Source organism: Loxodonta africana, chromosome 4, assembly GCF_030014295.1.
Source record: "Loxodonta africana isolate mLoxAfr1 chromosome 4, mLoxAfr1.hap2, whole genome shotgun sequence".
Lineage (NCBI taxonomy): Eukaryota > Metazoa > Chordata > Mammalia > Proboscidea > Elephantidae > Loxodonta > Loxodonta africana.
Genome location: NC_087345.1, coordinates 96,366,994 through 96,394,618, shown reverse-complemented (window position 1 = coordinate 96,394,618; position 27,625 = coordinate 96,366,994). Strand labels below are relative to the sequence as shown.

The window sequence follows — 27,625 nt, the reverse complement described above, 5'->3', positions numbered from 1 at the left end:
ATTGACCCGACAGCAAGTAACAACAACAACGAAGCTGGGTTACAGAGCATTTTTCCTACATTATCTCTCGCTAGGCCTCCACACAACCCTGAGGGATGGACAGGCCACTGCTGTCCTCCTGACTCCCTCTGACAGGGTAGGGGACTTGCCCAGGACTTCCAGCTCTATTTACTGCTCTGTGCTCTACATCAGAGGCATCAAGTCAGACTTAAAGATGGCATCTAAAAAGAAAACGATTTTCACATTCCCTGCTTTGACTATATTCTTATGCTAAAATGGAGCTTGAGCATGCACAAGAAAGATTGCTCTGTTTAGTTTTCTTAGATAAGAACTTTTCAAAACTCTCAAACTCAGTGTAACTTCTTCTATAAGCAGAAGCTGGCAGAGAAGGAAGTTAAAGTAAGATTTCTTACGCTCTAACTATGCCCAGGCACTGTACCAGGCACATTCCTAATAAACCTCTGCAAGATACAGAAGAGAATTCTCATTTTTACATATGGTTGGATCACTGGAGTGAGGATTCAGATCCAAGCCTGACTAACTGGTGGTCCCCCATACCATCACAGATTCCCAACAGTATGAAGCATTTTAGGTGCCACTTTTCAGTGGTATCTATATTTCAGTGGTACAAGTGGAGGAAGTTTTCAGTATTCCTTTTTGTCACCTTCGTATAAGAAGCAGTTGGCTAAGAATGTTATTAATCTTTTTTTTAAAGCATCACCCAGTGCTCTCTACACAGGAAGAAAAGAGCTAAGTATCCAGTCAGAGATTTTACAAAGAGAATGCTTCAAGTGGTCCTACATGTAAACCAGGTAAGAGGAACCATGAAATATATTTGTGTATTTTTCAAAAGTCTCTAAATGGATCGGGGAATATGGAAGCAATGATACAATGTTCTTCTGAGAACTAATACATCCAAAACAAGGTAATTACAACAAGTGAGTGAAATATAATGCCCTTAATAAAAACGCTCTTTTCCTTTTTTTAATCTTTACAGGATGAGGAAACTGACCTTTGAATTGAAGGTAATGTATTTTGGCGTATACATGTCAGCATTTGTTGAATTAGCACTTATTGTTGAGTTTAGCCCTGGAGCAGTGAAGGAAATTTGAAATTTCTTATAGATAACCTGGCATTTAAAAAAAAGGAGAAATTATAGATATTTTATCAAATAAAGCCAAATAATGAAAAATTATTCGTGGCATTATACTCTGGTAAAACCAAACCAACCATTTCAATCAACACTTACCACTATTAGGAAAAAAACCATACAGCTCAAGGAAAATCCACTAGTATAGCCAAGATACCCTAAATTAAAGAAAGTAAAAAAAAAAAAAAATTTGATTCTCATTATTATTTCATCCATCATCTTCTTCCTTTCAATGAATTATTTCAAGCACATTTTGGGGTTCCAATGATATACATGAATACAATGAATACAAGATTTATTATCTCACAGTGCTACTTTATTTGACAAAAATCAGGGCCTTGAATAAAAAATACATCATATGTACGTAGTGATTCCAATTCTCCTTGGCACACTAAAGAACACAGATACCCAGAATCCAGGGAAAAACAGTCTCCCAATTATGGTCCTATACCTGTGTTGCTGTTCTCTGATGAATTCCTATGGGCAAATCCACTTACTCCTTGATCAACTCCATTGTTCTTTATTATGCCCTTTTTGTGTGCATACTGAATGCCAGCTAGTTACTTCTCTCCCCAGATGGAGGCATGCCCAGAGGAGACGAAGTGAATTTCCAGGGATAAATGGAGTACCTGGTGATCTTTACCTTGCTCCCCTTAGAATGCCTGGGAGACCTCTAACCACCACCATAACCTCCAGAAAGGTAGAGTTAAGTGGTCTCTGGGGGTCTGCACTATTCTCATCCCCCAGGTAGGGAACAGCCTTTCTCTGCTTAAACTGAAAGGGCATAAAAACACCTAAACACAGACCCAGAGTAGAAAATTCAGTAGTTACAAAAATATGTAAATATTATAGAACAGCTACAGCGGCTGGATATTTTTCATCAAAAATAAAACAAAACACTCTGGTATGCAATCATTTTTGGAAGAACTTTAATCCAAATATCTGCTTTGAATTAGGTCAGAATTAAAAGAAATACATTTTAGAGGCTTTTGATTGGATAGCAGTGTGGCCTCATTATTCTGCATATGCAATTCCCTTAAAATCAGTCAGCACACTTGTCTCCAAATAGAAGATACAAAATGAAATGTCAAAACCAAATGGATACGACTAGGGATTATCTACCATTTTTGATTCTTCTCTTTCCCCCTCAGTGAGGCAAATAATTGAGATTGGTTATACTCTATTAATTCAAGAGGGATTCACAACACTTTTGGGCATGAATATAAGCAACTTTCTACTTGCCTCTATAATCAGGGTATTTAAGACCTCATATGAGGAGACTGGAAATCCTGGTGGTGTAATGGATAAGTGCTATGGCTTGCTAACCAAAGGGCCGGCAGCTCGAATCTGCCAGGCGCTCCTTGGAAACTTTATGGGGCAGTTCTTCTCTGTCCTATAGGGTCGCTATGAGTCGGAATCGACTCGACGGCACTGGGTTTGGTTTTTGTATGAGGAGATTGGAAACCTTGGTGGCGCAGTGGTTAAGTGCTACGGCTGCTAACCAAAGGGTCGGCAGTTTGAATCCGCTAGGCGCTCCTTGGAAGCTCTGTGGGGCAGTTTTACTCTGTCCTGTAGGGTCACTGTGAGTCGGAATCGACTTGACAGCACTGCATTTGGTTTTCTAGTTTGGTATAAGGAGATTTGGGGCCGTGGTGGCACAGTGGTTAAGAGCTCAGCTGCTAACCAAAACGTCAGCAGTTTGAATCCACCAGCCACCCCTTGGAAGCTCTATGGGGCAGTTTTACTCATCCTACAGGGTCGGTATGAGTGGAATTAACTCAGTGGGAACGGGTTTTATAAGAAAATTGAAGCCCTGGTAGTGCAGTGGTTAAGAGTTCAGGCTGCTGACTAAAAGTCAACAGTTTGAATCCACCAGTCAATCCTTGGAAACCCTACAGGGCAGTTCTACTGTGTCCTTTAGGGTTGCTATGGGTTAGAATCAACTTGATGGCAACAGGTTTGGTTTGGTTGGAAGAGGAAATCAGGGAGCCCTGGTGGTGCAGTGGTTAAAGCTCTCAGCTTCTAATCAAAAGATCAGAGGTTCAAACTCACCACCTGCTTCACAGGAGAAAGATGTAGCAGTCTGCTTCCACAAAGATTTACAGCTTCTAAAACCCTATGGGGCAGTTCTACTCTGTCCTTTTGGGTTGCTATGAGTTGGAATCGACTCAATGGCAGTGGTTTTTTTTTTTTTTCTTTTTGATTTATGAAGAGATTCCATTTTCTTGACTTTTTTTCAGAGTACATGTAAGTTGTGCTACTGGAAACAGCAGTGTCTTTGGATGGACCCTGGGTGATGCAAAAGGTTAATGCACTTGACAACTGAAAGGTTGGAGGTTCAAGTTCACCTAGAGGCACCTTCGAGGAAAGGCTTGGTGATGTATTTCTGAAAAACTCAGCCACTGAAAACCCTATAGAGCACAGTTCTACTGTGACACATGGGGCGCCATGAGTCGGAGTCGACTTGACAGCGACTGGTCTCATGGTTGCTGGCCCAGAACCTCCCTCTTCCCTTCTACTAGAGGGATTGTTTAGGAAGTCACACACTGACCAGTGTTTTCACCCCATATTAAAGTCAGACCTGATTAATACTTGTAATGTATTGTTCATTTAATCTTTACAAGTGGAAAAAGTAGAAGCAGAGGGCAAAGTTGTTCATTGTTATTTAGGTTTCTGATTCATCGGGGCACTGCAGAGACTATGACAAAAGCAAGTTCTTTCCTTACCTAAGTTCTTCAAGAGACACAGAGGGAGAATTATTCCAAAGGTAACTATTACCACCAGAAAGCGGCCATCCACATACCAGGCTCTGAAAGGCATTTCAATAGTTACATCAGATTTTCTTAGAAAGTGGCCTTTTTTTTCCTCATATTTAAAATTTCATAATATACTTTAATTAATTTTTTACTCTTATTCATTTTTATCATTAATTTTTTTTTTAAACCATCATTAAGGTTTTATCCAAACACTTCAACGCAACTGCTCCTCATTTACTACTGCCTCGCTCCTATGCGATGCAAAAGGTATATTGTGGATCCCCCTCCCCCACTGGCTAAATGTGGCATTTCTTTGAATTATTTAAGTAGTTTCAAAGCTGAATGCACAAGCTGCATTCTGTCAGATTACAACTTGTCCTATCAATTATTTAAAGAGAAAGTTCCTTTTTGTTTTGCTTGGCTAATATCAACAAGAAACAAGTCACCACGGGCAGGCATTTCTATCTCCCCTGATGCCTTGTATTTGACCTTGGGTCCTGAGGATAGAACAGTAGGACTTCTAGCTTCTATGAATCTCCCTTGAAAGGAAACAAAGAAACTAAGACTGACAAGAACTGCTAAACAAGAGGGAGTCAAAACATAACGTATATGCCAAATGCAGCTGTACCGGTCTCCAGAGTTCGCTACATCTCAATGAGGCTGACTCATGTAAATTTTGCTCCCCAAATGTTTTTTTAAATGCTATGGACCTTCTTCAGGAAAGACACTACGGTCTTGTTTTTTTTTTTTTTTTTTTTAACATGTTCCACTTCTGTGTTAAAAATACTCCGTATCTGTTCTACTTCACAGGAACAAGATATAGATTGCAGGCTCTCGAGAAAAGGCATTAGCTACTCTTGGTCATATGATGGATGAATCTATCTTTTAAATGTTCATACTTAAATGCCTCTTCCTGTTTTCTTTCATTTATATAGACTCAAAGAAATTTACTGTAGAAACAAGAAAGAAAAACACCATCTAGGGAAATCTTGGTTTTTGTAATTTTCATTGAATACACACTAAGGTTCATTCACATTTAAATTACAAACATGTTAGTTTTATTGCAAAAATGGTCTATAACTTACGAAAATTTGTCTTCTTCTCCCATCAGAAACCTTATGGCTGAGGGTAGTTCATTTTTTACTATGAAGAGGTAGCTCAGCATTGCTGGGGGAAAATGAGAACATTTTTAGAAAGAAGATACTAAGGCTCATGTTGCGAGCTATACAAAAGGTTACCAGCCTCATTCTTAGACTAACCTTCAGCAAGACCCAAAGACAATTTTAGACATTTTTGCAGTATCTCTGGTTTTAAATAAGTGACTACTACCGTAATCTATGCTTTACTTTCCATGACTGCTTGGATTGTCAAAATTCATGTGGCCACCCAATCACCAGAATTAGAAAAGATGCATACTGTTCACCTACTGGAAAATTATGTACAGAAAAGCATCTTCTTTTTACCTCCAGTATTCTGTAGAGAGGTGGCTCCAAAGATTACTAGCTTTCCTGTAGTGCCAAAGACTTGTTCCCCCAGCTTTTCATAAACCATGCAGCCTATTTAAAATAAAATTTGAGAACATGAGAAGTGATCAGGTTCTAAAAATTAAAGTAACCAAGAGTCCATCGTTCGAATGGCTATTCTGCAGGTTGATCTGTGCTTTTTCTCAAAATCACAGAAATAGCCTTCTTGGCTTTGTAAGGGTTAAGGTGGTCTCATATAAAATAACCCCTTTTGACATTTAAAAATGTCAGGCGTGACCACCATTTCTGCTTTTTCCAGTTGGCTACAAAAGCAGTACAATTAAACTATTAGGTCATAAGGCTTATTTTTAACCATCTCAAATAGTCTTCCTACTTTAAAAAAAAAAAAAAACTTTTTTTTTTTTTTTAAACTTTACTGTGGGGAAATTCCCACTTTGGTCTTATTCTCAGGTCTGGTTTTTACCATAGAAATGACTTGATTAAAAAAAAAAATCCCCTGATGGTTGGGCACTGAAAGGTTACTCTTGAATTAATTGCCTGAACTGATTAGGCTAACAAAGAATTATCTTAATAACATACCATCAACACCTCATGGGTCCTAAATATAATAAAAACCGAACAGTTAACACCATCGGAATTCTAATCATTTGTAAAATTTAGTTCAAGGATCTGCAGCTCACAAAAGAAACACACAAATCTCTGCAAAGAATAATTTGGCAGTACCAGAATTTTAAAGCATTCAAGGAGCTCATCTCAACAAATACTAAAAGCCCAACCTATGCATTAAAAAAAAAAAAAAAAAGTGTTTATACTTTTTATAACATTTTATTAACTTACTAGCTTATGTTTTCAAAGGTTCACAGAAAGCATTATTGAGTTAGGCTATAATTAAACCTTTGTTTAATCTCTCTTAAGACTGATGTTTAAATTAGACAATGGTGAGATCCTCAATCTATTACAAAATGTTCCAGTTAAATACAGTTGTCAAAATAGCTGGCCAATGTGGTTTGAGCTAATGTAAAAGTCAAAGTATTAAAACATAATCCAGTATCCCAGGAACGGAAAATAAACACTTCAGGTATTACACTGCCCAGAGGACTTGACGTTTCTTCATGGTGTGCTCACTCTCACACGGCCTCAGGATAACATTTTCTCTTTGGAAGATGCACAAAAGAGAATGAGAGGTCTGTTCACTTTTAAAACCTTGGAGGCCATAACATGAAAACATGACATCCTCGTTCTGAATTCGTAGAGACTGAAGGAAAAAGTGAAGCCTTTAAAATGAAGTCATCTTACACTAGAAGAATAGCTGTAATTCAGGGTTCACTTTAAATGGCAATGCTATTTGTTCATTGTCCACAACAAGTTAATTTATATTTTGCTGTATCTGTTTCCCTAGGTAAGCACCACTATTTAAAAAAAAAAAAAAAAAAAAACCCACTGCCGTCCAGTCAATTCCGACTCATAGCAACCCTATAGGACAGAGTAGAACTGCCCCCATAGGGTTTTCAAGGAGCACCTGGTGGATTCCAACCACCAGCCTTTTGGCTAGCAGCCATATCTCTTAACCACTATGCCACCAGGGTTTCCAAGCACCCCTATAGAACTTCCAATTACTGTAGGTCAAAGTACTCTTTCTCTTTTATAATCAAGTTGCTGAATAGGGAGGTCATCATTCGTTTACAATATCACCATGACAATCATTCACCCTGGCCTTAACAAAATTAGATATACCCTTAGCTTACCTGTTTCCTTTGAACAGATCAATAGAAGGTTTATTGAATATATAGACAGCAATGTCACTGAAGTCAAAAGTACCCTAAAGCAAAGACAATAAGTTTTGTTATAGCAACTAAAAAAAGTACACACTGTGGCCTTTTGTTAGAAGTGCAAAAGTTTATTTATATGGTTAACACTATTTGTTAATAGTATCGAATTTTGGAGCCTATTAGTCACCTCCTCTTTAAAACCCTCAATAAAATCCTACCAAATAAAGAACTGCTCATTAGAATCTGAGTAACTCTAGCACTATCAAAGTCCAAACAGCCTTCCTCTGCTCTCTGGGATCATTTCGTTAAGATGACTTGAAAACAACATAGAAGAGAGCTTTTTTGTAGTATATGTTGTAATCTCTGTAACACCCTGGTGGAGAGGGTGAGGAAGGGGTACGGGTATGGGGGGGAAGGGCTTGCGGGGACCCTTAGGACAGTCACAATGTGACTTTGGACAACTGGCTTAATTTCTCTGGATTCCTTCCTCACCTTTACGATAAAGACACAAACCAAATGATGTCCAAGGTTCTTTTCATCTAACACTTTATGGCTATTTTTGAATCTACTCATTGGACCACTGAGATAATACGCATTTTTTTGCACCTGGTTCCTCTTAAAAGAACAAGCACCTCTTAACTAAGGCAGAATTTTGACAATCAAGCACAGTGAAAAAACTTTTTTGAACGACAAACTCTTGTTCTAGTTTTAATACACCTGGCTCATTATCGAGCCTTCCTCAAGAAAAAGCACAGTTAAAATGACGGGGGAGAGTACACAGATTATGTCTGAATCATTTGGTTAAAACAGACATAGTAATTGAAAATAAAGCCTATTTATTAAAAAGAAAGAAAAAACTCCAGTCCCCAAATGAAACCACTCACTTCCTGATGTAGAGAAATATATCCCCAGAACAATACATTATTGCACTTAATTCCATGTTTGAGTAATTAAAAGCAATTATTTTTCTAGCAAGTGCTGTTGAGGCACTTGGCAAGTCCTGTAGTTCTCTCTGTGTGGGCTGTCTCCGCCCAAGCTCTCCTCTGATTCCCCACACCTGTTCAACCATGGGAACCCTGGCTCTCGGGCCCAGCTCAAATGTCACCTCCCTTGCCCCCAGGCCGAATGGCTGCTCCTTAGCTCTCTCATGTGCCCCAGCATTTTGTTTCTCCTTCATGCAGTGTGCCATGGGGCAATAAATGGGGAGTACACAATGGTCAATGGTGGAGCAGATGGACTGCCAGAGACTGGCTAGAAAACGTAAAAGAGAGACAGAACTCAGCACAGGTAAAACAAACACTGGATGAAGGCCAACTGACTCATCAATGAAGGGGATATGACAAGAAAGGTCAAGATATGACTGTAAAGAAGCACACTCAGATATACATATTTACATAGCCAAGATCCTTGAGCGAGGAGGGTGATTAAGAGGGTAACTCCCTCATCTATTCTGGTTGAGGAAACTGAGAGTAAGCATTTATTTAACCAACCCAATAGTTTTGAGACAGCTAATGGAACATGATTTGATATGCTCTGTCAGAGAATAAGATTCGGGACGTAATTTTGATGTAATTTTTCTCATCTTAGAAGACAAACGATATTTACACTGAAGAAGCAAGTGCTGAGTTTCACTCAGAGTCCCCTCATGACTTTAGGGACACGGAACACTAAGTAGTAAATTGTACATGGGCATGTGGCATGCCTAGAGGAGTTCTGTGTGGCACAGAATTGCGTAGGCTTTCCAGTTGGGGACGGAATGGATGCCATTTTAGGACTAGCTGTGCGTTGTTCGGGAATGACTCTATGCCCTGTTGGGTCCACTCTCCTGAGACAGACCTGGAGACGAGAGGTGATATTATCATTGCCCTCACCTCCCTCCCCCGCAAAAAACCCATTGCTGTCGAGTCAATTCTGACTCATAGTGACCCTACAGAACAGAGTAGAACTGCCCCGTAGGGTTTCCAAGGAGCGACTGATAGATTCGAACTGCTGACCTTTTGGTTGGCAGCCGAGCTCTTACCACTGCACCATCAGGGCTCCTATTGGGACCAAGGCTCATATATTAAGTGGTATGACCTTGCAGAAACTGTGTGCCTAGCAGGCAGGGATAATTCCTAACATCTGGTGAGTTTGGGTTACATAGTGATTTACCAGAGGCCCTAAGCCTGGATGAACTAGGTACTTATGAGCAAAAGAAACACTCTAAGGAAATATCCATCACATTCCCCTCATCTAACAGCCTCTGGAACCACATGGTTCTTGCATATGGGCTGCCCCTTAACATATTCTATAGGGCTAAATCTTTGTAGATGATGCTCAGCATGTCTTTGGTCCTTGACAAGGAGGTAAGAAATCTTTTCATAAACTGTCACCCTGGCAGAAAAGTGTTGATCAGGGAAGATTTTAGCAGGAGTGCTCACTTATCTTCTTCCTCACGCCTCAAAACAGCAAAATGAGGTGCTCCTACAGTGATGAAAGCAACCCCTTTCCTCCCATGAGACATTAACATCTCACCCAGAGGAGAGTCCCATGGCATTTGCCTTTAACCATCCAGTCTCTGAACAAGCTACCCACCATCCTCCCAAAGTACAGAACTTCCCCTTCAGGGACTGAAAATTAATAGAAAACAGAACTTCTGTCTATCTATCGGGTCACTAAGAGGCAAATTACAGTATGTGTAACTCTAAGAATGCTTTAGGCTATAACAGAATCTGGCATTAATGCAATTAAAATTTAGAAAAGTATACCTCCTTGTTTAGATTCTTAGAAAGAAGCAATAGTGCCTAATTGGCTATAGTACTCATTGTCGTTCAGTTGATTCCAACTCATAGCGATCCTGTAGGACAAAGTAGAACTGCCCCACAGACTGCCACATCTTTCTCTGGTGGAGTGGCTGGTGGGTTTGAACTGCCGACCTTTCAGTTAGTAGCCAAGTGCTTAGGTTTATGAGGATCAAATCAGAGATGACTTGAGACACAGAAAGCATGCCATCGAAAAAAAGGAGCAAGGAGGAACGACTTGAGAATTTAATGACTTATTTAAACATTTGTTCTATTTCAAGCATGATTGTGCCCTATTTGTACAAACAGAGATTTTTACATATAATTATGGTTTCCTGGAAGAGAAACACAAACTGGTATTCCTGTGCCAACAAAGAGAAATACAAATGATTCATTCTTCTTACTTCATCAGGTTATCATTTAAGCTACCACACCGCTAACCACTGAGTAAAAGTTTTAATACGGCTGGGGTGAAAACTGCTTATTTAGATGGTAACTAAACCTCGGCTTCTGTGGGAGCAGAGCAGTAGGTAATTGGGTTGTCAAGGTGTTGATATTTAAGGCTTATATTTAGCCCTGAAAAGAAGGAGAGATCTAGAACATGTAACTATAAATGAGCTGGACGGAAGTGGTGATGGGAGAACTAGTCTTGTGAAGAGTGTGGTCAGGTACTTTTGAGAACCCAGGTGGCAACAATGCCTTGAACGATGTTGTGTAGGGACAGTCCCGGGAGATTTTGTGTCACACCTGCCCTCTAGGAAGAAAGAACATTGTTAGAAACTTAGAATTATAGACTCCTGGATTAGGAGATTAGAGAGCACCCTATTCAGCTTTTCACTCAGAACAAGAAACCTCTATGCTCCATGCCAACACATAACCATTCAGGTTCTGAAAAGACTCTTCTGACAAGGAACACATTATGCAGCCCATTCTGTTTCTGGAAATTTCTGTGCTTTAGAACTGCAACAGAGCTGAAGTTGCTGCTTCTACTTTTACCCTGTAGTCCTCATTTTACCCTCTAAGCCTACTTGAATCTATTTTAAATATAACCCTTCCTCAACCTAATGGTCCTGCTGATTGTGCTCATTTTAAGATTGTTATCTTCTTTGACTTAAACATCTACAATTCTTTCAGCTGTTCATCCTGTGATGAGCTTTTTGCACTGTTTATAGCTTGGACATTGTCCAATTTCTCAACCATTCTTTCTAAAGATGATATGCCAAGCCAAGCACGATCTATAACATCACACTTGGACTAAACAGTGCAATGCATGCTTGTTGGTTAGGTGCTGTCAACTCAATTCCCACTCATAGCGTCCCTATGTACAATAGAACCAAACACTGACTGGTCCTGCGCCATCCTCAAAATCATTGCAATATTTCAGCCACTGTTGCAGCCACTGTGTCGATCCATCTTGTCAAGGGTCTTCCTCTTTTTAGCTGACCCTCTATTTTATCAAGCTTGATGTCCTTCTCCAGGGAGTAGACCCTCCTGATAATATGTCCAAAGTATGTGAGACATAGTCTTGCCATCCTTGCTTCTAAGGAGCATTCTGGCTGTACTTCTTTCAAGACAGCTTTGTTTGTTTTTGTGCCAGTTCATGATATATTCAGTATTCTTCACCAACACTGTAATTCAAAGGCCTCAATTCTTCTTTGGTCTTCCTTATTCATTGTCAGGCTTTCGCATCCATATGAGGCGACTGAAAATACGACGGTGTCTTAGTCATCTGGTGCTGCTATGACAGAGATACCACAAGTGGATAGCTTTAACAATGAGAAATTCTCTCACAGTGTAGCAGGTTACAAATCCAAATCCAGGGTGCCAACTCCAGGGGGCAGCTTTTTCTCTCTGTCAGCTCTGGAGGAAGATCCTTTGTCCTCAATCTTCCCCTAGTTGAGGAGCTTCTCAGGAGCAGGGACCTCGGTCCAAAGGATGAGCTCTGCCCCTGGTGCTGCTTTCTTGGTGGTATGAGGTCGCCCTCTCTGCTTACTGCCCTTTTTCTCTTTTTTTTTTTTTTTATAATTTTTATTGTGCTTTAAGTGAAAGTTTACAAATCAAGTCAGTCTCTCACACAAAAACTTATATACACCTTGCTACATACTCCCAATTACTCCCGCTGTCTCCCTCCACTCTCTCATGTCCATTTTGCCACCTTCTAACCCCCTCTACCCTCTCATCTCCCCTCCAGGCAGCAGATGCCAACCGACTCTCAAGTGTTCACCTGATCTAAGAAGCTCACTCCTCACCAGCATCCCTCTCCAACCCATTGTCCAGTCCAATCCATGTCTGAAGAGTTGGCTTCAGGACTGGTTCCTGTCCTGGGCCAACAGAAGGTCTGGGGGCCATGACCACCAGGCTCCTTCTACTCTCAGTCAGACCATTAAGTCTGGTCTTTTTACGAGAATTAGGGTCTGCATCCCACTGCTCGTCTGCTTCCTCAGGCATTCTCTGTTGTGTTCCCTGTCAGGGCAGTCATCGGTTGTAGCTGGGCACCATCTAGTTCTTCTGGTCTCAGGATGATGCAGTCTCTGGTTCATGTGGCCCTTTCTGTCTCTTGGGCTTGTAATCACCTTGTGTCCTTGGTGTTCTTCATTGTCCTTTGATCCAGGTGGGTTGAGACCAACTGGTGCATCTTAGATGGTTGCTTGCTAGCGTTTAAGACCCCAGATACCACTCTTCAAAGTGGGATGCAGAATATTTTCTTAATGGATTTTATTATGCCAATTGACTTAGATGTCATGTCCCCTGAAACCATGGTCCCCAAACCCCTGCCCCTGCTATCCTGGTCTTAGAAGCATTTGGTTTATTCAGGAAACTTCTTTGCTTTTGGTTTAGTCCAGTTGTGCTGACCTCCCCTGTGTTGTGTGTTGTCTTTCCCTTCAACTAAAGTAGTTCTTATCTACTATCTAATTAGTGAATATCTCTCTCTCACCCTCCCTCCCTCCCCGTTCTCGTAACCACAAAAGAATGTTTTCTTCTCAGTTTAAACTATTTCTCAAGTTCTTATAATAGTGGTCTTATACAATATTTGTCCTTTTGCAACTGACTCATTTCACTCAGCATAATGCCTTCCAGGTTCCTCCATGTTATGACATGTTTCACAGATTCCTCACTGTTCTTTATCGATGCGTAGAATTCCATTGTGTGAATATACCATGATTTATTTATCCATTCATCTGTTGATGGGCACCTTGGTTGCTTCCATCTTTTTGCTTATTGTAAGCAGTGCTGCAATAAACACGGGTGTGCATGCATATATCTGTTCATCTAAAGGCTCTTATTTCTCTAGGAGATATTCCGAGGAGTGGGATTGCTGGATCGTGTGGTAGTTCTATTTCTAGCTTTTTAAGGAAGCGCCAAATCGATTTCCAAAGTGGTTGTACCATTTTACATTCCCACCAGTGTGCATAAGTGTTTCAATCTCTCCACAGCCTCTCCAGCATTTATTATTTTGTGTTTTTTGGCTTAATGCCAGCCTTGTTGGAGTGAGATGAAATCTCACCGTAGTTTTGATCTGCATTTCTCTAATGGCTAATGATCGTGAACATTTCCTCATGTATCTGTTAGCTACCTGAATGTTTTCTTTAGTGAGGTGTCTGTTCGTGTCTTTTGCCCATTTTTTAATTGGGTTATTTGTCTTTTTGTAGTTGAGTTTTTGCAGTATCATATAGATTTTAGAGATCAGGCGCTGATCAGCAATGTCATAGCTAAAAACTTTTTCCCAGTCTGTAGGTAGTCTTTTTACTCTTTTGGTGAAGTCTTTGGATGAGCATAGGTGTTTGATTTTCCTTTTTATCTCTTGAGAGATAAAAGGTGGTGCAGGTCACACCCCAAGAAAACTCCCTTTACACTGGATCACGGAGGTGACCTGAGTAACGGTGGTGTTACAATCCCACCGTAATTCCCTTAACATAAAATTACAATCACAAAATGGAGGACAATCACACAATACTGGAAATCATGGCCCAGCCAAATTAATACACATATTTTTGGGGGGCATAATTCAATCCATGACACATGACTTGGGACGCGCACATCTTAGCCCTCAAAGTGACATCTTTACTTGTTAACAATTTAAAGAGGTCTTTTGCAGCAGATTTGCCCAATGCAGTATGTTGTTTGATTTTTTGACTACTGCTTCTATGGGCCTTGATTGTGGATCCAAGTAAAATAAAATCCTTGACAACTTCAATCTTTCTCCATTTATCATGACATTGCTTATTAGTCTAGTTGTGAGGATTTTGGTTTTCTTTATGTTGAGGTGCAATCCATACTGAAGGCTGTAGTCTTTGATTTTCATCAGTAAGTACTTCAAGCCCTGTTTGCTTTCAGCAAGCAAGGTTGTGTCATCTGCATATCGCAGGTTGTTATTGAGTCTTCCTCCAATCCTGATGCCCCGTTCTTCTTCATATGGCCCAGTTTCTGGGATCATTTGCTCAGCATACAGACTGAATAAATATGGTGAAAAGATACAACCCTGATGCACACCTTTCCTGATTTTAAACCACACAGCATCCCTTTGTTCTGTTTGAACGACTGCCTCTTGATCTATGTACAGGTTCCACACAAGCAAATTAAGTGTTCTGGAATTCCCATTCTTTACAATGTTATCCATAGTCTGTTATGATTCACACAGTTGTATGCCTTTGCATAGTCAATAAAACACAGTCAAACATCTTTTTGCAATTCTCTGTTTTCATTCAATACCCATCTGAAATAAGCAATGATATATCCCTCATTCCACGTCCTCTTCTGAATCCAGTTTGAAATTCTGGCAGTTCCCTGTTGATGTACTGCTGCAACTGTTTCTGAATGCTCTTTGGCAAAATTTTACTTGCGTGTGATGTTAATGATATTGTTTGATTATTTCTGCATTCTGTTGGATCACCTTTCTTTGGAACGGGCACAAATATCGACCTCTTCCAGCCAGGTAGTTGTTTCCAAACTTCTTGGCATAGACAAGTCAGCACTTCCAGTGTTGCATCTGTTTGCCGAAACATCTCAGTTGGTATTCCATCAATTCCTGGACGCTCGTTTTTTGCCAATGCCTTCAGTGCACTTTGGACTTCTTCAATACCATCGATTTGTGATCATATGCTACCTTCTGAAATGGTTGAACGTCGACCAGTTGTTTTTGGTACAATGACTGTGTATTCCTTCTATCTTCTTTTGATGCTTCCTGTGTTGTTCAATATTTTCCCCATAGAATTCTTCAAGATTCCAACTCGAGGCTTGAATTTTTTATACATACTAAGATAGACTAGAAAGAAGGACCTGGTGACATACTTCTAAAAAACCTGCCAATGAAAACCTTATGAATAGCAGCAGAACATTGTCTGAAGAAGTGCCAGAAGATGAACCCCTCAGGTTGGAAGGCATTCAAAATATGACTGGGGAACAGCTGCTTCCTCAAAGCAGAGCTGACCTTAATGACATGGATGGAGTAAAGCTTTCAGGATCTTCACTTGCTGATGTGGCACAACTCAAAACAAGAAGAAACAGCTGCAAACATCCATTAGTAATTGGAATGTGTAATGTACAAAGTATGAATCTAGGAAAACTGGAAGTAGTCAAAAAAGAAATGGAACACTTGAAGATAGATATCCTAGGCATTAGTGAGCTGAAAAAGACTGGTACTGGCCATTTTGAATCAGACAATTATATGGTCTACTATGCTGCGAATGGCAAATTTAAGAGGAACAGCATTGCACTCATCATCAAAAAGAACATTTCAAGATCTAACCTGAAGTACAATACTGTCAGTAATAGGATAATATGCCTATAAGGAAACTGAACTGAAGAAAAAATTCAAGCCTCGAGTTTCAATAGTGAAGGATTCTATGGGGAATATATTAAATGACGCAACAAACATTGAAAGAAGATGGAAGGAATACACAGAGTCATTATACCAAAAAGAATTACTCGATGTTCAACCACTTCAAGAGGTGGCATATGATCAGGAACTGATGGTACTGAAGGAAGAAGTCCAAGCTGCTCTGAAGGCATTGGCGAAAAACAAGGTTCCAGGAATTGATGGAATATCCATTGAGATGTTTCAACAAACAGATGCAGCACTGGAGGTGCTCACTCGTCTATGCCAAGAAATATGGAAGACAGCTTCCTGGCCAACTGACTGGAAGAGATCCATATTTATGCCTATTCCCAAGAAACATGATCCAACCAAATATGGAAATGATAGAACAATATCATTAATATCACATGCAAGCAAAATTTTGCTGAAGATCATTCAAAAACGGCTGCAGCAGTATATTGACAGGGAACTGCCAGAAATTCAGGCCGGTTTCAGAAGAGGACGTGGAACCAGGGATATCATTGCTGATGTCAGATGGATCCTGGCTGAAAGCAGAGAATACCAGAAAGATGTTTACCTGTGTTTTATTGACTATGCAAAGGCATTCGACTGTGTGGATCATAACAAATTACGGGTAACATTGCGAAGAATGGAAATTCCAGAACACTTAATTGTGCTCATGAGGAACCTTTACATAGATCAAGAGGTGGTTGTTTGGACAGAACAAGGGGATACTGATTGGTTTAAAGTCAGGAAGGTGTGCGTCAGGGTTGTATTCTTTCACCATACCTATTTAATCTGTATGCTGAGCAAATAATACAAGAATCTGGACTATATGTAGAAGAATGGGGCATCAGGATTGGAGGAAGACTCATTAACAACCTGCGTTATGCAGATGACACAACCTTGCTTGCTGAAAGTGAAGAGGACTTGAAGCACTTATTGACGATGATCAAAGACTACAGCCTTCAGTATGGATTGCACCTCAACACAAAGAAAACAAAAATCCTCACAAGCAGACCAATGAGCAACATCATGATAAACGGAGAAAAGACTGAAGTTGCCAAGGATTTCATTTTACTTCGATCCACAATCAACGGCCATGGAAGCAGCAGTCAAGAAATCAAAAGATGCATTGCACTGGGTAAATTTGCTGCAAAGGACCTCTTTAAGGTGTTGAGGAGGAAAGATGTCACCCTGAAGACTAAGGTGCACCTTACCCAGGCCATGGTATTTTCAGTCGCATCATATGCATGTGAAAGCTGGACAATGAGTAAGGAAGACCGAAGAAGAATTGACACCTTTGAATTGTGGTGTTGGTGAAGAATATTGAACATACCATGGATTGCCAAAAGAACAAACAAATCTGTCTTGGAAGAAGTACAACCAGAGTGCTCCTTAGAAGCAAGGATGGCGAGACTGCACCTTACATACTTTGGACATGTTGTCAGGAGGGATCAGTCCATGGATAAGGACATCATGCTTGTCAGAGTACAGGGTCAGCGGAACAGAGGAAGACCCTCAACGAGGTGGATTGACACAGTGGCTGCAACAATGAGCTCAAGCATAACAAGGATTGTAAAGATGGCTCAGGACCGGGCAGTGTTTTGTTCTGTTGTGCATAGGGTCGCTATGAGTAGGAACCGACTCGATGGCACCTAACAACAACAACAACATGAGGAAAACCAGTTAATAAAACTATCATTCAAATTTATGCACCAACCACTAATGTCAAAGATGAAGAAATTAAAGATTTTTACCAACTTTTGGGCCTGAAATTGATTAAACCAATCAAGATGCATTGATAATTACTGGGGATTGGAATGCTAAAGGTGGAGACAAAGAAGAAGGATCAGTGGTTTGAAAATATGGCCTTGGTGATAGAAACTACGCTGGTGATCACATGATAGGATTTTGAAAGACCAAGGATTTATTCACTGGAAATGCCTTTTTTTCAACATTAGTGGCAACTATACATGTGGACCTCACCAGATAGACTACACAGGAATCAAATGCACTACATCTGGAGAAGGTCAATATCATCAGTTATAAGGCCAGAGGCTGACTACAGAACAGATCATCAATTCCTCACATGTAAGTTCAAGCTGAAAAACCAAAAAACCAAATCCACGGCCATTGAGTCAATTCTGACTCACAGTGACCCTAAAGGACAGAGCAGAACTACCCCATAGGGTTTCCAAGGAGTGCCCGGTGGATTCAAACCTCCGACTTTTTGGTTAGCAGCCATAGCTCTTAACCACTACACCACCAGCTGAAGAAAACTAAAACAAGTCCACAAGAGCTAAAGTATGACCTTGAGTATATTCCGCCTGAATTTAGAGGCCATCTCAAGGATAGATTTGACGCACTATACGCTAACAACTGCACACTAGACGAGTTGTGGGATAACATCAAGGACTTCATCCATGAAGAATGCAAAAGGTAATTAAAAAGACAGGAAAGAAAGAAGAGACCAAAGTGGATGTCAGAAAAGACTCTGAAACTTTCTCTTGAATGTAGAGTAGTTAATGCAAAAGGAAGAAATGATGTAAATGAGCTGAACAGAAGATTCAAAGGGTAGCTAGAGAAGACAAAGTAAAGTATTATAATGAAATGTGCAAAGACCTGGTGTTAGAGGCGAGGTCACGGAAGCTTCACAGACACATTTTAACTCCCTGAGAAACCGAATTACTGGCCTGAGGGCTGGGAACCATGGTTTCGAGGGGACATCTAGCTCAACTGGCATAAAATAGTTTATAATGAAAATGTTCCACATTCTACTTTGGTGAGTAGCGTCTGGGGTCTAAAAGCTTGTGAGTGGCCATCTGCGATACTTCACCGGTGCCTCCCCATCTGGAGCAAGGGAGAAGAAAACCAGACACAAGGAAAGATTAGTCCAAGGACTAATGGTCTACAAGCCCACAGCCTCCACCAGACTGAGTCCAGCACAACTAGATGGTGCCCAGCTACTACCAGCAACTGTTCTGACAGTGATCACAATAGAGGGTCCTGGACAGACCTGGAGAAAGATATAGAACAAAATTCTAATTTACAAAAAAGGACCAGACTTACTGGTCTGACAGAGACTGGAGAAACCCCGAGAGTACGGCCCCCGGACACCCTTTTAACTCAGTACTGAAGTCACTCCTGATGTTCACCCTTCAGCTGAAGATTAGACAGGCCTATAAAACAAACAATAACAGATGTAGTTCAAACATGTATATGAGACTAAATGGGCACACCAGCCCAGGGGCAAGGATGAGAAGGCAGGAGGGAACAGGAACGCTGGACAAATGGAAATGGGGAACCCAAGATCGAGAAGAGTGTTAACACGTCACAGGGTTGGCAACCAATGTCACAAAACAATAGGTGTATTAATTGTTTAATGAGAAAATAATTTGCTCTGTAAACCTTCATCTAAAGCACAATAAAAAAAAAAGAAGTTAGTTTAGCATGGCTATTTATGAAAACCCTGTTGGCTTTTACAGAGCAATATTTCCTTCAGTAACTGCACATTAGCAAGACAATAACTTGCTGTAGAATACTGCTTGGGAGCTACCTTTTGCCACTTTTGAAAATTAGGATGAAATTTGCCATCTCCAGACCTTTGGCGACACTCTTGTTCTCCATGACTTCTTAACTATTTCTGACAGGGACTCCAGAAATATTTTCCCTATTTGCTGCAAGAAAATTTTGACATATCTTAAACAATGAACATCTAAATATTTATTTTAAAAATATCCATTTATCATTGTGTTGGATCATATTGCTAGAACTGTAATTTATTGTTCTTCCATATTTTATGCAAAGATCACATGGATAATGTTATACATTCCATTTATTTCTTTAAGTACTACATGCTAATAACATGGAGAGCTGTGATGATAAATGGAACCAGAACATTTAAGGTGACTGAAATGTTCTATCTAATGATTGTGGTGGTGACTGTTGTTGTTAGGTGCCATCAAGTCAGCTCTGACTCAGAGCTACCCTATGTACAACAGAATGAAACACCGCCTGGTCCTGTGCCATCCTCACAATTGCTGCCATGCTTGAGCCCGTTGTTGCCGCCACTGTGTCAATCCATCTCATTGAGGGTCTTCCTCTCCTTCGCTGACCCTCCGCTTTACCAAGCATGATGTTCTTCTCTAGGGACTGATCCCTCTTGACAACATGTCCAAAGTATGTGAGACGTCGTCTTGCCATCCTTGCTTCTAAGGAGCATTCTGGTTGTACTTCTTCCAAGACAGATTTGTTCGTTCTTTTAGCAGTCCATGGTATATGCAATATTCTTCGCCAACACCACAATTCAAAGGTGTCAGTTCTTCTACAGTCTTCCTTATTCATTGTCCAGCTTTCACACGCATATGATGTGATTGAAACTACCGTTGCTTGGGTCAGGAGCACCTTAGTCTTCAGGGTGACATCTTTGCTTTTCAACACTTTAAAGAGGTCCTTTGCAGCAGATTTACCCAGTGCAATGCTTTGTTTGATTTCTTGACTGCTGTTTCCATGGCTGTTGATTGTGGATCCAAGTAAAATGAAATCCTTGACAACTTCAATCTTTTCTCTGTTTATCATGATGTTGCTTATTGGTCCACTTGTGAGGATTTTTATTTCCTTTATGTTGAGGTGTAATCCATACTGAAGGCCATGGTCTTTGATCTTCGTTAGTAAGTGCTTCAGGTCCTCTTCACTTTCAGCAAGCAAGGTTGTGTCATCTGCATAACGCAGGCTGTTAATGGGTCTTCCTCCAATCCTGATGCCCCGTTCTTCATATAGTCCAGCTTCTCGTATTATTGGCTCAGCGTACAGATTAAACAGGTATGGTGAAAGAATACAACCCTGACGCACACCTTTCCTGAATTTAAACCGATCAGTATCCCCTTGTTCTGTCCGAACAACTGCCTCTTGATCTATGTAAAGGTTCCTCATGAGCACAATTAAGTGTTCTGGAATTCCCATTCTTCGCAATGTTATCCATAATTTGTTATGACCACACGGTCAAATGCCTTTGCATAGTCAATAAAACACAGGTAAACATCCTTCTGGTATTCTCTGCCTTCAGCCAGGATCCATCTGACAGCAGCAATGATATCCCTGATTCCGCATCCTCTTCTGAATCTGGCCATAATTTCTGGCAGTTCCCTGTTGTGATTACACAACTGTATTTGGGTAAACTTATTCATAGCCTTAAAATTGGGGAATTTTATTGTATATATTATAACTAAATAAAGCTAATAAAAAAAAATACTTTCAGGGAGGTAAAACTATTTTAAAAGCCTAGATACATAACAAGAAATCATATGACAAACTCCCAACCCAGCATCAGAGCCCTTGGAAGGGGTGAAGGTGAAGCTGCTGATCCAGAAATAGCTCAGATGGGGGTGTTCGGGGCTGCTGCACAAGTGAGTGCTTTCAACTCTGCCAGGATCCAGTCCTCTCAAAAGAACAGAGAACCCTTACTAACCCTCTCTAGCATGAGTATTCCTGTCCTCTCCTTTTCCAAAGTTCAAAGCAGTATTTTTCAAACTTTAATGTGCCTATGAATTACCTTAGGATCTTGTTAAAATGAAGATTTTGATTCAGTAGGTAGGGGTGGGACCCGAGATTCTGCATTTCTAACAAGCCTGCAGAGTCCCTGGGTTGTGAAAACAGCTAATATGTGCTAACTGGTGGTTCAAATCCACCCAGAGGCACCTCAGAAGAAGACCTGACAATCTATTTCAAAAAAGTCAGCTACTGAAATCCTATGGAACGCTGTTTTGTTCTGACTCACTTGGGGTTGCCGTGAGTCAGACAGATGGCAACTGGTTGTAAGGAGCTCCCAGCTGCTGCTGGTCCATGGACCACACTTTGAGTAGCAAGGCTTTAAAGTGTTTAGCTGCAAAAAGACCAGATTTACTGGTCTGTCAGAGACTGGAGAAACCTTGAGAGTATGGCCCCTGGCCATCCTTTTAACTTACTCCTGAAATTCACCCTTCAGTCAAAGGTTAGACAGGCCTATAAAACAAACAGTAACATACCTGAGGAAGGTGCTTCATAGATTAATCATATAAAATACATGAGACTAAATGGGCACAGGAGCCCAAAAGCAAAGACGAGAAGGCAGGAAGGGACAGGAAAACTGGATGAATGGAAATGGGGAGCCCAGAGTAGGGAAGGGAAGAGCGTTGACACATTGCAGGGGTAGAACCAATATCATGAAACAATTTGTACATCATTTAGTGAGAAACTAATTTGCTCTGTAAACTTTAACCTAAAACATATTTTAAAAAAAGAATGCCCCCCTCCCCCCTTGAGCATTGAGCTCTTTTAAGATCTATCTATACAGGATCAAACTGACAACAGTAACTTGAAAGGCTAGATAGGAAATATAAGGGGCAGTGAGTTTATGTTAATGGGGCAGGAACAACTCAGAAAAGGAGGGTGAGAATGGTTGCACAACTCAAAGAATGTAATCGTTGTCACTGAACTGTACATGTAGAGGTTGTTGAATTGGTATATGTTCTGCTGTGTATATTCTCAACGAAAACAACAGATTATATGATGAGCGCTTTTAAGAAAACACACACACACACACACACACACAAAGTGCTTAGCTCTGAGCTCTGGGCCTGTGGTGTATACATTTCAGTTGTTTCTGTTTCTCACAACCGCTGCACTAGCACTGTCATTACCAGTGGCACGTGTACAGGTGAGGTGCAGGTGAGGTGCTGGGCCAGCGTTACAGTGTTGTTACTTGTAACACAGATTCACCAGCTGCCCAGGTAAGACGGCAAAGAAGAGAGGCATTTACAGCTGAGTCATTATCGTCCCCATGGGATGTTGACTGCCTCTCAGTGTGAAGACCCCAGCTCTTTTCTACGTCCTTTAGTTGACTTCCTCAAGGATGTTAGGGCAGTACTTACTTCACCATGGTGTATTCTTTAATGATTTCCAAGCCCCTCCCATCTGCTTTCCCGTGTCTCTCCCCTTCCAAAAGGGATCTGAGGTGTAGCACACTATATAATTCTTCCTCTTCTAGCTCTGGTCAAATATAAAACTTGCACCATCCTCAATGAAATGTGCTGAAAAGTCCATATAAAACCTCCCTGTGCTGGAGTAAAAGTGGTGTTTACTACTAGTCCTGCTTTTATCTACCACTATCTCCCACCAACCCACACTCCCCTTACTTCCAAACTCACAGATATACACACTCACAGAGGGAAAATATTTGCAAATAAAAATTAAAATCTAGGACAAGGGAATTAAATAAACGGCAAGAAAAACTGTTTTCTGGTCAATTAAGTACAGGCTGTCCTCGGTTATCAATGTCCGATGTACAGCCAGCCCACAGTTATGAACCAACCCCCCCATAAAAGCCTATTATATTAAAAATTCAAGTTACATACAATGGTTCGTAATAACAAACAGGCACTACTTTGCGACGCACATCAAAACATGATCATTACTACTGTTTTGTTATGTTAAAGATGTTTTAGTGTATTTGGAAGTGTTTAACGTTTTTTATGCATAGAAAAGTACACTATAGACTATCTACTAAGACAAACATTTGACTAAGATACTAACTGTACTAACGGTTCTGACTTCTGTACAATTTTGACTTAAGACAGACTTAGGAACAGAACTCGTTTGTAATTTGGGGACTGCCTGCATGACAATCCAGGCTTGAATTTTCTCTTCAGTCCTTTCAGCTTGAGAAATGCTGATTGTGTCTTTCCCTTTCATCTTCTAACTTCAGGTCTTTGGACATTTTGTCATAATATTTTACCCTTCTGCAAAAGGCCTTTTTAAAGTTTTAGAAGGCAAAGATGTCACTTTGATGATCAAAGCCATGGTCATTTCAATCACCTCATATGCATGCAAAAGTTGGATAACGAAAAAGGAAGACAGAAGAACCACTGACGCGTTTCAGTTATGGTGTTGGTGAACAATACTGAATATACTGTGGACTGCCAGAAGAACAAACAGTCCTAGAAGAAACACAACCAGAGTGCTCCTTAGAAGCAGAATGGCAAGACTTCGATTTATTTGCTTTGGACACATCATCAGGAAAGATCAATTGCTAGAAAAGGACATCATGTTTGCTAAAGTAGAGGGTCAGTGAAAACGAGGAAGCTTCAGTGAGATGGGATGACACGACTGCCACAATAGACTCAAACATACCAACAAACATGAAGAAGGTGCAGGATGGAGTAATGTTTAGCGCTCTTATACATAAGGTTGCCATGAGTCAGTGCTGACTTAATAGCAACTAACAACAAAAACATCTCTCTCCAGTTCTTCTGCTCTACTGTTGGCTTTCCCTCCCTCGCTTCCACTTCTTACCTTTCCAAACTGGCTCAACCCTCCTGCACAGTCAGAATGATTTTTTATTCACCTTTTCTCTCCGCTAACTCTCCCTGTTGTTCCATCCCGGCCTGAATTCCTCCTAAGGGAAATATGTATATGAACGGAGTAAAGGTTTGATAGTCAGGCTTTGGGTGATTTCTTTCTACTTTTATTTATTTCTTTATTTTATGCATTTTCAAGAATGATCTTTAATGATTACCTTACTTTTACAATAAAGACACTAAAATGCAAAATATAAAAAAAAATCCATGATAACATTATTATTCCAACCTTCTTATGGGGTGGGGTGCATTTGTTTAAGTGCCAAGCTCATTATTACAGTCCTCCTTTCATTCTGAGAGTCAGAGGACCAAGCACTAGGATTTGGCAGCATGTGGTTATTTGTAGTAATTATAAATTGGACTGGAGAAGAACAGCAATGGTTTTAAATGGGTCAAGGAGTAGGTGGGAATCAATTATTTGTGTAATTCCTTCCATTACTTTCTGTGTAGGTAAACCTCTAAATTCATTGGTGCAAAGCTTCTCTTAATTTAGCCTCACTGTTGGTTAGATATTTTGTTTCATTTAGAAAAAGAAATATGCACCATTGATGGCCAACTCAAACATCTAATAACAATCCTAAAAGGAAAGGTATTTAGAAAGGTATGCGTACAGAAATAGAATGTATCAGTTTAGTTGGTATTTTGGAGATTAAAAATGTTAAGAAGAGGTTTGAGCTTAAATAAGGAAGTTTTACCAGAAAGAAAGCAAGCCATGTGGTACTACCACTTCCTGTTTTTGCCTAAGTCATTGGTAAAGGGCTGTGGGTTTTGTGGGTGCTCCATTTATAACTCTTTATACATCCTCTTGTTTCTCTTCTTCCAGTCCACAAGGACAACTGTTTTCCCTTCTCTTCAAACCTAGATCCTTAGCTTTCAAAATGATGCCCCCTTTATCATACACTAAAGATGAGAGTAGCAGGCATAACTCTGGAGTCATTGAGAAGAATTCCATACAACCATAGAAATAAATGTGTTCTTGGTAGATAATGAGAATGGTACCTGTCACGGACTGAATTATATCTTCCCAAAATCTCTGTCAACTTGGCTAGGTCATGATTCCCTGTATGATTATTTACCATTTTATCTTCTGATATGATTTCCCTATGTGTTGTAAATGCTATCACTATGATGTAATAAGATGAATTAGTGGCAGTTATATATTGATGAGGTCTACAAGATTAGGTAGTGTTTTAAGCCCATCTCTTTTGAGATATAAAAGACAGAAGTGAGCAGAGAGAATGGGGACCTCATACCACCAAGAAAGCAGTGTCAGGAGCAGAGTGCGTACTTTGGACCTGAGGTTCCTGTGCTGAGATGCTCCCAGATCAAGGGAAGATGGATGACAAGGACCTTTCTCCAGAGCTGACATAGAGAGAAAGCCTTCCTCTGGAGCCGACGCTATGAATTTGGACTTGTAGCCTACTACACTGAGAGAATAAGTTTCTCTTTGTTAAAGCCATTCACTTGTGGTACTTCTGTTATAGCAGCAGTAGATGACTAAGACAGTACCATATACTTTGGACTTTCGTTCTAGTAGGAATGATGGATTCGGGGCTCCATTCATGCTTTCCCTCTCTATTTTCATGATAACAATGCACATTTAAGGAGACATGGGATACTAAAGAAGAATGCATGTCAGACGTGTTCCCGTTCCCCCACCATCCTGGGCAAGTTGGTCAAACTCTGTGAGTCTTGGTTTCTTTATCTATAAAATGGGGATGATAAACAGGGTTATTACAAGGAACCAATGAAACAATGCATAATTTATAATTTTTTTTTTTCCCCACACACACCATTTGAAAGTGTAAAAACCATTCTTAGCTAGCAGGCCATACAAAACCAGGTGGCGGTGGCTTTGGCCTGCAGGCTGTAGTTTGCTGACCCTAACAGATGTAGATTGTTGATACTATGTACCTGACATAAGGTGAAGTCTGTGACCATAGGCCAAAGCAAAACTAACTGGCCCACACTGGGGCGGTTTTCCAACACCTGGGCAGTTTTCCAACCTACAAACCCACTACCATTCCGTGAGTAATAAATGCTCAAGCTAACCTTGAAAATCCAAATTGCTGGACTATACTTACCCTAACCTATGTGCTAGTCACCTATTTTAAACCAGACAGGTGAACAGAAAAAGCGTTCTATGCAAAAAGGAGGTGACTAATACTGTTAAACTGTAGACAGTATACAGCAATGGTTCAGTACAGTTAAGATGCCTCTTGCAGGCTAAGAAAACTACGATGCTCCAAAAGAGAGGCCATGCTGTTTGCCTTGGGTAGCACGGAGGCACGTGACACAACTCAACATAAATAGGACTGTGTGAGCTCAGGGTAAGACACTTGCATGTGGGTTTGTGAACTGTCTTTATCTAGTGCCTGCTTTGTGTGTGGATGCATGCACACACACACACATACTCCGACCTCTCTGGGGCCGAGAGAACTGACTTCTCAGACGCATCGTAGATGACTCACAAACTCAGCATCTGCGCTCAACTTTTTAAAACAATGGGTGGGACTCATCCTACACCTGCCAACTCTTTCTGTTTCCAAAATATGCACTCATTTTCAGCACATCTGTACCCACTTTCCCATTTCCCTATTTCTGCAAAGCTTCTGAATCCAGTGGATTTCAACAGAGTTCAATGGCACTGCTGCTGGCCTTTTTACATTTATTTCAAATGTTGCCAAGCCTGAATGTGCCAGTTTTCCTCTTCCAGTGTTATTATTCACAAACAGGAGACTCTGAGGCCAGTGATTTTTGCTGCCAGCTGAAGGACAACAGTTTTCTCTTCAGATCATTTCTAAGGAACCGTGACTATAACTCAAAGAATTTTAAAAACAAGCAATGATTGACAAGACGGAAGATAAGTATGACTATACACAAGGACCTCCCAGGATCTCCTAAAAGAGCAGGGTTTCCTTATTGATTTCCTCTTTTTTTATACATCACAAGACCCCATTTGGCCTCTTTCCTTAGGAGGCAAAGAGCTGCCTGTTTATGTGTGCACAGAGAAAACTCCTTGATAAATACCACACAGACCATCTTTGTTACTATTAAGAGCAAAATTTTCATCTTGTGGGTATCATTCAATCTCTTTGGAATAAAAAAAATAAATAATGACAGTTCAAGAACATGCAGAGTGTTGGCAAAGGTATACTGCAATCTCACTCCAGCTTAACTGAAAAATATCTAGAGCTGTCAGAGTTTGCTGAGGCAGTTAGTTACTTAAGATCACAGGCCTCCTGACAGAAAAAGCAGCCCATTTTTGTGACAGGATGGTGACAAGCAAATTCCTCTAATGTATGAACAGAAACTTAGGGCAATGTGCCTATGGGTCTATAGTTGTAGTTTTATTTCTGTCTGCTCCTTATTTAGGCTTCAACTGTAAAACACTGTATTTAAAGAGAAAAGGTAGTCTGACCTCAGCTTACAGGCACTCTTATTTTTTAGATTTACCCTTACTGGCATGGCTATT

The 27,625-nt window shown here is 40.4% G+C and overlaps 1 protein-coding gene across 5 annotated transcripts in view; it reads right to left on the bottom strand.

The window, feature by feature from the left end:
* Positions 1 to 27,625, bottom strand: part of SLC38A1 (solute carrier family 38 member 1) — a 78,187-nt gene that overhangs the window by 9,802 nt on the left and 40,760 nt on the right. For 3 of the 5 annotated variants that reach the window (XM_023555562.2, XM_003405731.4, XM_023555565.2), the window contains 6 exons: positions 7,136 to 7,209; positions 5,370 to 5,462; positions 4,992 to 5,073; positions 3,877 to 3,959; positions 1,250 to 1,308; positions 1,013 to 1,129 (listed from right to left, as the gene is read on the bottom strand). In XM_023555562.2, coding sequence (XP_023411330.1) covers positions 1,013 to 1,129; positions 1,250 to 1,308; positions 3,877 to 3,959; positions 4,992 to 5,073; positions 5,370 to 5,462; positions 7,136 to 7,209 — 508 coding nt within the window. The remainder of the gene's footprint in view (positions 1 to 1,012; positions 1,130 to 1,249; positions 1,309 to 3,876; positions 3,960 to 4,991; positions 5,074 to 5,369; positions 5,463 to 7,135; positions 7,210 to 27,625) is intronic. The other 2 variants (XM_064284345.1, XM_064284343.1) reach the window with 1 other exon arrangement.